The sequence below is a fragment of the Apaloderma vittatum genome, unplaced genomic scaffold, assembly GCF_000703405.1.
Source record: "Apaloderma vittatum isolate BGI_N311 unplaced genomic scaffold, ASM70340v1 scaffold39908, whole genome shotgun sequence".
Taxonomy (NCBI): Eukaryota; Metazoa; Chordata; class Aves; order Trogoniformes; family Trogonidae; genus Apaloderma; species Apaloderma vittatum.
This window is the reverse complement of record NW_009733122.1, coordinates 15,560-25,759: the sequence shown is the minus strand read 5'-3', so window position 1 is coordinate 25,759 and position 10,200 is coordinate 15,560. Positions and strand designations below refer to the sequence as shown.

Below are 10,200 nucleotides of genomic sequence, written 5' to 3'. Positions count from 1 at the left end.
GGGGAATTGGGGCGTGGGGAAAGCAGAAGAAAAGGAGGCAGAATGAAATTTGGGACAAAGGTAAGTAAGGTTCATGTGGTTTTAGTCATTAAATACTGTTTTGGCATACATGAGGCTCTTGGTCACAAAACAATTAGCACTATTTTTATTTTTAATGTCTTCAGTACCCTAACATATTTAAGGGAACACATTGTTCAAGTGTGCACTTGTTTGTGTTGTGCTCCAGGTATGTATATGCCTGGTAAAATTAGTTTGTTTGGGGTTTTTTTTATAGTACTGTTTCTTTATGTTAGTGATGCTGAAGGGAGAAAGTTAACCATGTTAGGTAGCACATCTAAGGCTGCACAGTGATCCAGGTTGTTGGCCTCTTCCTAGTTTTCTAAATGTATTTGCAATGCCAATAGGCATCCTTGGAAAACCTCAAAATATATTCCTCTGGGCATCCTGTGGTTAGTTACAGGATGTCTTATCTCATTAAATTGCAGACATGTGTTTAATATCACTCTCTGCTTCCTTAGTGTGACAAAGTCAACCTGTTTCACTTGCTTTCCAGCGTTATGTTGCTAGAATTGCAGGAGAAATGTAAAGTGGAACTTGGTGCTTTGAGTAGTATAGTTAAACTTTTTTTTCCCCATTCTACTTTGAAAGGATCCTGCGAGCCAGTTGTACCTGTTGTAGGATCTTGTGTTTGAGTATCTTTTAGCTGCAGAATGCCTCTGGAGAACCAAAGGAGGATTGTGGCTCTTCAAGAGCCAACAGCATGCACTCGCAGCCCAGGCGGCCGGTCACATCCTGGGCTGCGTCAAAAGAAGCGTGGCCGGGAGATGGAGAGGTGATTCTGCCCCTCGGCTCCGGTGAGACCTCCCCTGGAGTTCTGTGCCCGGCTCTGGAGCCCTCAGCACAAGCAGGACCTGGACCTTTTGGAGCAGGTCCAGAAGAGGCCACAAAAACGATCAGGGGGCTGGAGCACCTCCTCTGTGAGGGCAAGCTGAGAGAGTTGGGGTTGTTCTTCCCAGAGAAGAGAAGGCTCCGGGGAAACCGTATTGCAGCCTTTCAGCACTTAAAGGGAGCCTATAAGAAAGGTGGTGGGCAATCTTTTTAGCAAGGTCTATTGCAACAGGTCAATGGGCAGTGGTTTTAAACTAAGAGAGGGTAGATGTAGACTGGATATAAAAAGAAGAAACCTTTTATAATGAGGGTAATGAAACACTGGAACAGGCTGCCCGGACAGATCATGGAGGCCCCATCTCTGGAGACATTCAAGATCAGGCTTGATGGGGCTGTAAGCAGCCTGGCCTACTTGAAGGTGTCCCTGCTTACTGCGAGGAGGTTGGACTAGATGGCCATTAAAGGTCCCTTCCAAGCCAATGCATTCCATGATTCTGTCATTCTGTGATCTTCGTAGGGAAGCAAAGGAAATAGGAGACGTTTCTGGGGTTGAGGTGGGCAACTTCTTTTCTTCAGTTAGAGGACGTCACACATGCTCTCATTATGGATCCATCACCCTTTTTGGCATCCCAAAGGACTTTTGGTACTAAATGCTTGCGAGCAACTGTTAGGTCTGTTTGTAGCCCTCTTACAGCCACATATTACTCTGCCCTCAAACAACGGCTAGCTTGTACTAAAAATTAGCAGTGAGCTCAAGGCCACATTTATTATCAGATGTTTTCTATTTAGAGCAGGGCTAAGGGGCATATTTTGAAGAACGTAATTTTGTTTTCCCCGGTGTTTGGTCGCGATTGTTCATTAGACACTGCTGCTTTGTTACATAGTTCAGATGACATCAAGCCAGCTACAATTGTACCTCATGATGATCAGATGCAGCATAATACTGGGGAGGAGAGTGTTTTGCAAGTACAAGCCTGCATGCTTTAGCTTAAAAGGAAGCATAGACCTTCAGTTCAGAAGTTCATTCATGTCTTGAACTTTTTCTGGAAGATGTTCTGAGGAAGGTTTGGAAAATTCGCCTTCCTTCCATCACAGAGAATATTACTGCTTATTTGTATTTTCGTTGTAGTAGACAGGTAACTTAACTTCATTTACAAGTTAGTTTTAGCAGGTATCATAAAAAGCCTGGTCGAAGACTTCTGTGAATCTGTAAAGAAATTGCTAGTTTGGAGATTGACTGAGCTGGCAGCTGTATTTTACTAGTCTCTCAGGTTTGGTCGGACCTGTATATGAATTCTGTTGGTAGTAGCCAGGGGACCATCAAAACAGTTTTAATCACATTCTTGCTTTAAACAATGAGATTAACGCAAATTGGCATGGCTTAAACTGCTTCTTTGTACTTATTCTGCTGTTAGGTAGTAGTACTGATCGTGTGTCCTGCTAAAAATAGAGAAATGTCTTCAGAGTACTGTCGTCATTTGTTTAGCTGGACCTTGCTTTGACTTGGCTCTGCATACTCCTGGATTGTATGCTGCTTGGGGTTTGTTTTGTTTTGGGTTTTTTTTGGAGGGGGGGTTGGTTGTTTTTTGATATTTTTTGTGTTCTTTTTTTGATTTGGGTGAGAACCATTTAGAAGAACGTAGCAGTTGTCAGGCTGGACTTTATCTTCTGTTGTTAAGCAAAGAGTACTTTGATTCCCACAGACCATTGTTTTTCCAGCTTTTGAATTCCTCTTGCTCCTTCAGCTGTGTTTACCACAGGATGGCTGACCTAAATCTGTTCATTTTGTCCTTTTTTTTCGAATGGGCACTAAGGATCAGGAGGGTGGACTGCTTCTGCTGAAGCAATCTTGTGCACTTAAGTATAGTTTCCCAGATTCCGTGGTGTGATTTATTGTAGCTACTCCTTGACATAGCGGAAGGAATCAGTCGTGTGTCCGTGCTGTGTTTTGAAATGTTCTGCTCTCCCGTGGCTGTGCCTCACACGGAGTGACGGATCTTCTGAGTGTTGGTAGTAAAGTGAAGGAGCAGATAGGTCAGACTTCTCCTTAAAATAGACAAGCCTAATGTGTTTTTTTTTCTCCCTTCTACTATGTAATTCAGAAGCATGTAAACTTATCTGGTTTTGCACCAGGTTTTTCCAGTCAGATTTTATGAGGATTTCTCCATTTTTTTTCTACTGCTATCTGTGCACTAGGACTTGAAATCTGATGAGAAAACATCTCTCCTGGGCTTGTACAACGGAAAAGTTGTTTTGTTGGTTGTTGTGGGTAAATGTGGTACTGCTGCTGTTACGAAATAGGATCTTTAGACTGGGTTAACTGTAAGAAGAATGTGAATGTGACTATAGCTTTAAATTCACTGGCTGTTTCAAGGATAATTTCACATCGATTGTTATTTTTGTATCCATCTTTTTTAATGATATCATAACTGCTTACCTAAAAAGCCCCTTTTTTCTGTTGTTCCAGTTCTTGCATTCAAACGACGATTTCCCTTTGAATTTGCATAGCAAGGTCTCAAAACTAGTGAATTATATGTACACAGTTTTGGGTTTGTTTTTTGTTACCAAGTCATCCTTAAGGAATAGGGATAACCTTTTCTTATCTAAAATTTCTCTCTTATGTTTTTGTGTCTTTACTTAAGCAGCTCTGTTAAAATAATTTTCCTGAAAATCATTAGAGAGCCTTTAGTCTGAAATCTCATATAAAGATTTTTTTTTTTTTGGTTGCTGCTTTCTTTGAAAGGCTTTTCAAATTCATATTAGATCACTCCATTTTCAGAATCAATTGCTGTGATTCAAGTAGACTTGATTTTTTAGGACATTGTGCTTTGTGCTTCTTGAAAATCTGAAAGCAGCTAGAGTGCGTTTGAGAATCGTGCTGTAAAATTGATCAAAATAAAAATTAGGTTCATATACAATATATACCAAAAAATGCGTACTATTCCTCTGTCTTTTGTTTACTATTTAGTATTATTTTAGTGTACACTGGAAATTTCTTTTCTGAATTAGAGAATATAATTTATAAGAGATAAATAGCTCTTAATAATTGAGACTAAAGTGTATTTGGATTTCCTGAAACAGCCAGTAGTCCTTCCTGTTGCCTATAATGTCACCACAAATTGAAAGCGGTAAATTCAGTTTAAAATTATTTCTTTTGACTTGGAATCTTGATCATGTAACTGGTGGCTAATGATACTACAGGACTGAATTTAAAGCTCTGTTTGTGTCCCAGCTGTTGGTTAAACTTAAGGTAGGAATTTCAGATTTCTCTTTACTTTTGGCTTGCTTTAAAGATTGGATACCTGCACTTCACAGTGGAGTTACTCACTATATTCTAACTGTGCTTTTATAAACTTTTTTTGTTATTAAGATACAAGGACTTATTTCTGCTCCACTCATCTCTTCTTTTTGCCTGTCCACCTAGCTCTGAAAACACGTGGGCTATAAAAGGAGGTTGTGCAGCTAAACCTTTGCGAGCATGGTAAACAAAATACCTTCAAGTTCTTAATTTGAACTTTGAAGATACCTGGAATTAAGAGAATGCTTTGAATTCACCTTCAGAAATCATGTTTCTGGATCGTGCTGTGAAGAGCCAGTGCTCTGACTTAGGGATGTGAACAGTGTAAAAATCGCCGAGGCTTTTCTCATTGCCTGGTCTCCAGGATGGCCCGTTTATGGCTGCACAGAAAGTTCTTAATATCAAAGTTTCTTCTGCGCAAAAGAGAGCTGAAGAAGAGATGCTCAGCTGTGTGCGAGCTGCAGGGTAGCAAACGGGCAGAGCTGGCAGTCTGTTTGTAGGACATGGCATTGCCAGGTTCAGGCCGTAGCTCTGTGTTTTCACTTATTGGGAAACCTGACTCAGATATTGCTCTTTGTACTGACGAGATGTCTGCCTCTGGTTTTATTCCAAAATGCAGTCTGGTTGGCAACAACCTCGTTCTTCAACCTTGGAAAAATTGCTACGAATCCAAAGGAAGTCCTGATTTTTGGTGTGTTGGTATTTCTGATGAGTAGCGGGGAAGTAAACTTAACACTGCTTCTGGTGCCACGTCAGTGGAATTCTGGTGTCAGGCCTGTTCTGTCAGGTAGACTGTGATGTCTTGCTAAGCTGCCGCTTGCTCCCAGAGATGCTTTTGTTTTTCTATGATTAAACAGCATTTTAGTGAGATGTCCATATGTATGAATTGCTTGAAGAGAAGGCCTTTAGAAACCTGCTCATCCTGAGCAGGGTGCTGTGGGCAGTGGTGCCCAGGGCGTGATGCAGGCATCCTCCTCTGAAGAGAGTGCGTGGAATGGTTGTGACTTCATGGAATCAGAGAATGCCAGGTTGAGAGGGACCTTAAGGATCATCGGGCCCTACCTTTCCCGGCAAAACCATGGTCTAGGTGAGATGGCCCAGCACACCCTGTCCAGCTGGATCTTGGAAGTGCCCAAAACATACTCGAGCCTTCTGGATTACTTACTCCATTGGAGCATCTTCAGTGAGCCTTTATCTTTGCTTACATATCTTCTGAGAAGTTACTGATGAACAAGAGTTGACATAACAGGCATGAGATACCAAGAACTGCTTAAAAGCAGGCAGAAAAGATGAAATAAGCTCAGGCTTGCTTCTGTCTTTCTGTAATGACATTAAGAAGATTGCCTCAGAACGTTGATTTGACGGTTTTGCATACATATTTGTTTGTTTCCAAGGCATAACTAGAAGCATAGATAAAGTAATACAGTGGAAGCATTTGCAAATAAGCATGTGTGGTATAGTGAAGGCCTTGTTAAAGTCTGATCTTTTGTGTTACCTTGATAAAACATAATCTTAAAGTTCATAGCGTTTCTAGAAGGACTTTATTTTACATTTTGTATATTCGCGAGACAAGGATGGATTTCCACATGGGTGATATTTATGCCTAGGTAACTGGGATTGATGTGGCAACATTCCTCATTCATATAAAGGAAACAGAACAGAGGACAATGTTTATCTTCTTTACTGTGATATTTTTGGTAGCCATTTGGCAAACGAGACTGCACTGATTGTGCAAATTCTGAGACCCAAAAAGATATTTTTTTTTTTTTGGTCTGGAAAAGAACACAGGCACCACTAAAAGAATTAGAAACTTAAGGTGCTGTAATTTTTTGGTTTGCACCTTTTTAGTAAAGAGAGCATCTATTGAATGAAAAGCTGTGTACAGTCCTTTCACTTTCAATGTGTTTTCCTTAGCAACAAGTTCTTCACAGTTTAAATAGCGTTATTGCAGTCAGACGATTTTAAGCTTGGATGGTTGACGATTTCTTCTGAATAGTTTAGAGACAAAAGTGAAATGGAGTTTATACTTGAATTTGGAAAGGTTTCTTTTTCTTATTGTCATTCAAAGGTTTGGTATTCCATGGCTAAAAAATACCGTTGAAGAGACTTAACAATCCTTTTAAAGATACTTGACCAGTCCTCAGTTCACTTGTCATACACATGCACAAAAGCGTTTCTGAGGACAAGAGGAAAAAAGCTTTGGTGGTTTGGTCAAGATATAACTTTGGCAGATTTTCTAAAAGAAATTATAAAATCTTATATATTGAAAAATGCCAAAAAATAATTTAAGTCAATGATGGATGGTAAATTCAATGAGCACCTATTGTTACTTGTCTTATTTTCCTGCTCCCAGTGTGTTTTAGATTATGTAGCCCAGCTTTCTTAGCTTCACGTGTTTTTTTTAATGCTCATAATGTGGGGAATATACAGTGGACAGTATTGGAAAGTCTCCTGCTTAATGGTAAGACACTCCTTTTTGTTCCCTTTTCCTTTAAGATGCCAGTAGGGGCTTTCTGAATATCTGTCTCTCTGTGCCATGTCTTCACCCGCCCCTGCACCCTTCCAAGGACGGTGCTGCCCCCGGGACTGTCTTGTAAAGTTACTTTCCCCCCACCTTAGACGGCCCTCGTTCTGCAGGCTGGCGAGAACACATGGAGCGACGGCGGAGGTTCGAATTTGATTTCCGGGAACGAGATGATGAACGGGGTTATCGGCGAGTACGGTGCGGGAGTGGCAGCATGGATGACGACAGGGACAGTCTCCCTGAGTGGTGCTTAGAAGACGCAGAAGAAGAAATGGGAACATTTGACTCCTCTGGAGCCTTTCTCTCTTTAAAGGTGAAAAGCTGTCTGGGGCCCCTTGTTCACTTCGTGCAAATGTACTGTTGTGTCAGGTGGATTATGGGTGATTGTGTTGACTTTGTAGAAGGTGCAGAAGGAGCCAATCCCTGAGGAACAGGAGATGGACTTCCGACCTGTGGAGGAAGGGGAAGAAAGATCTGACTCAGAAGGGAGCCACAATGAAGAAGCCAAAGATCATGAAAAGACCACCAAGAAAGAGGGGGAGAAAACAGATAGAGTAGTGGCAGGTAAGTAGGGCTTTTCATGCATCTATTCCGAGCAGAATTTCTGTTAATTTGGTTACGTAGAACTGTGCAATGTTACAGAAGCAGTGGAAGAAACAGTCCAAACATCTTCACCAGCTGCCAGGTCAGATACCCCACCAAAATCCCAGCCTCCAGACCCACTGCAGACAAGCCTTTTCGAAAGGAAGGAGGAGTCTGTGCCAGAAAGAACAGAAAAAACAGAAGATAAAGAGAATCGAACAGAGAATACACCGCCGGCCAAAATGTCCAACAGAGGAGAAGGTAATAAACTTGATAGATGAATTTAGTAAGTTTCCATTACTTGTTGTGATTAGTCTTGGCCTCTTCCAAGAGGAAAGGACTGGATTGTGGTGATGAAAAGCTGGAATTCACCAACTGGTCTGTAAATACTGGTTTTGATGGATATGCCATCTCAAATGCTTTCAGTGCACTGGAACTTGAAGTTGCAAAGTAGTCTAGAGAAACCATGACCTAGTTGTGGATGTGCCTTATTGTGGTAGAGCAGATCATTCTGGACAAATGTATGTGGCCAGGGAGCAGGAGATGCTGGAATGTTCTGAACTCTGCACTGTCAGAACTAAACTGTTCCTTGAAGTTAGGTTGGGTGCCTGTGCTGTAAACACATACCAGTGTGCAGTCAGACATACAGGAAGATATGAAAATACTTTTGCTTTTGTGCTAATTTTGAACATTTTTTTGTCAAATGCTTTCTCCTCTAGCTCCTTAAAAGTAATTTTCATTTATGTTAAAGATAATGAACTAATTTTAACATTTTTTTCTTTAGATTTGGCTTCTGTTTCTCAGCCTTTGCCACAAATTTCTGCAGACACAGCTTCTCCTGCTCACCTTTCTCCCCCTGTTTCCAATTCAAATCCTGCTCTGCGGCCAGTTCAGACACCTGTCACAGCTGCTCCAGGCATGGGCAACATTCCTACTGACCCAGATGATGAAGAGGGCCTCAAACACCTAGAGCAGGTAAAATTTCTCAGATTCCTTTGTTGTTGACAGTTGTGAGACTGGAGGAATGTGGAATGCAAAAAATACTTGAAGCTCATAAAAAGAGAAATGCAGCTGAAACTTGACACTCCACAATGTATATTGAAACCTGCTTTTCTTCCCTCCCATTATTTTACTGGAGAATAATTCCGGCCTATGTAGTATTTTCCTGAATTAAGAGTACTATACCCAGTGTTAAAGTGCTTGTGAACACTGTCAAGTAGGTGTACTTTTGCCTTGAGGAACCATAACACAGCATGCCCAGTATGTATAAAAAAATAAAAAATATGTAAATGAAATGCAGAATGCGTTCATGGAAGTTCAGTGACCGTGGGAATATAGAGCATTTTTCAGGCTAGTGCTCGTGTACCTGCTCAGTTTTCACCATGATACTGAGGGAAATTCGTGGCAAGCTGGACTGAAAGAGATGAACTGTGCTTGTTCAGGCTTCTGACAAGGTGCTAAACTGAGCTCATGGCTTGTGGTGCAATTACACCAATTCTTGAGCTGCCTGTAGTTCCTGGTACGCTGATGAGCACTGCGTGGTACAAAGTTGTTGTATTTAGTGTGCTTGTTCTCAAATCCATAAGCACACTTCTAACTCTTGTACTCCGTGCTGTCTCCTGCAGCAAGCTGAGAAGATGGTGGCATACCTGCAGGACAGTGCCCTTGATGATGAAAGACTGGCAGCAAAAATTCAAGAGCACAGAGCAAAGGGCTCCTCTATGCCATTGTTCCATGAAGCCATGCAGAAGTGGTACTACAAAGATCCGCAAGGAGAAATTCAGGGTAGGTCTGTGCCCTTTACACTTCCTCTTTTGTTTCACAGAACTGTTAAGAGTTCTTCACAAAATGACCACCAACAGATATTGATGCTTGTTTTTACAAAAGCGGTGCAGGGAATTTACGACTCGAGAATGAGGTTTTGAAAATAGATCTTCTGCCCATCACCACCCCCATCAGCTCAGCATGCCTGATCTCAGAATTATACTTTATTGTAACTAAAGTTTCCCATCACTTCATGTTTCTGTAAATTGAGGTTAGACTAAAACGTGGTTTTCATGCCAATAGTTACTCAGATTTCCAGATAAGAGTGGAAATAAAACAAGAATGTGACCATTCAGTAACTCGTTGAAGAATCTACGAGAAACATTGAAATCTGTTTTCTAGTCTCAGCCTGAAGACATTGAGTATTCAAGGAAGGCTGATTGGTTTAGAGTCTAGAGCAAAGAGAAAACAAGTTTTCACAAGGCAGTGCTCACTCATCATCTCAATTTAAATTGTACTTGCAGCCAGTGTGTTTTTCATTCATATAATACTAACTGTTGCTTGCTTGTAGTTTTTGCTTGAGAAATCTCAATATTTCTTTTTTTTGTCTTGCAACAATAGTTGGAACAGGCCTTTCATATAGATACTTGCATCTTTGCTCTCAGAAGGTACTTTTCTTTTGGAGGTCTTTGGGCTCTATTTTAGCAGCTGCTTAGCTGCCTCCCCAAAATGCAATTAAGCAGCAAGTTCCTTACTTGCTGTACGTCACTAAGTAGTAGTTGCTAATGCTGTTTAGTGTGAATGACTTCCTCAGCTCTGAGCTCTAGGTAGGATTTGTGGGGTTATTTGTGGGATCTGTGCCAATCTCTTGTCTGCAGGTATTACAGGTCTTTAGGGTTTTGTTCTTACCCCTTTAAGTTTAAAGGATGTTAACTGAGAAGTCTTTTTATTTGCTTGGTCTGCTTTGCACTGTACGCTAGTTGCTGCTGGGTGTTTGTTACTGAGTGATGAGCTAACTTGTTTTTAATTGGAATAAGTACTTCCTTGGATGTGACCTCCAGAAGTAAACACTCCCACATAATTTTTTTTTTTTATACCTTTTGTATTGTATTCTCTGGGAGGAATGACCTTTTAAAGATACTTC

At 41.0% G+C, this 10,200-nt stretch overlaps 1 protein-coding gene across 1 annotated transcript in view; it reads left to right on the top strand.

Moving 5' to 3' along the window:
- Window positions 1-6,797: 6,797 nt before the first annotated feature.
- Window positions 6,798-10,200, top strand: part of LOC104278701 (PERQ amino acid-rich with GYF domain-containing protein 2-like) — an 18,532-nt gene continuing 15,129 nt past the window's right edge. Inside the window, exons 1-5 of the mRNA XM_009875748.1 lie at window positions 6,798-7,023; window positions 7,112-7,274; window positions 7,353-7,553; window positions 8,077-8,267; window positions 8,918-9,077. Of these exons, the coding sequence (XP_009874050.1) occupies window positions 6,838-7,023; window positions 7,112-7,274; window positions 7,353-7,553; window positions 8,077-8,267; window positions 8,918-9,077 (901 nt within the window). The 5' untranslated portion in view covers window positions 6,798-6,837. The remainder of the gene's footprint in view (window positions 7,024-7,111; window positions 7,275-7,352; window positions 7,554-8,076; window positions 8,268-8,917; window positions 9,078-10,200) is intronic.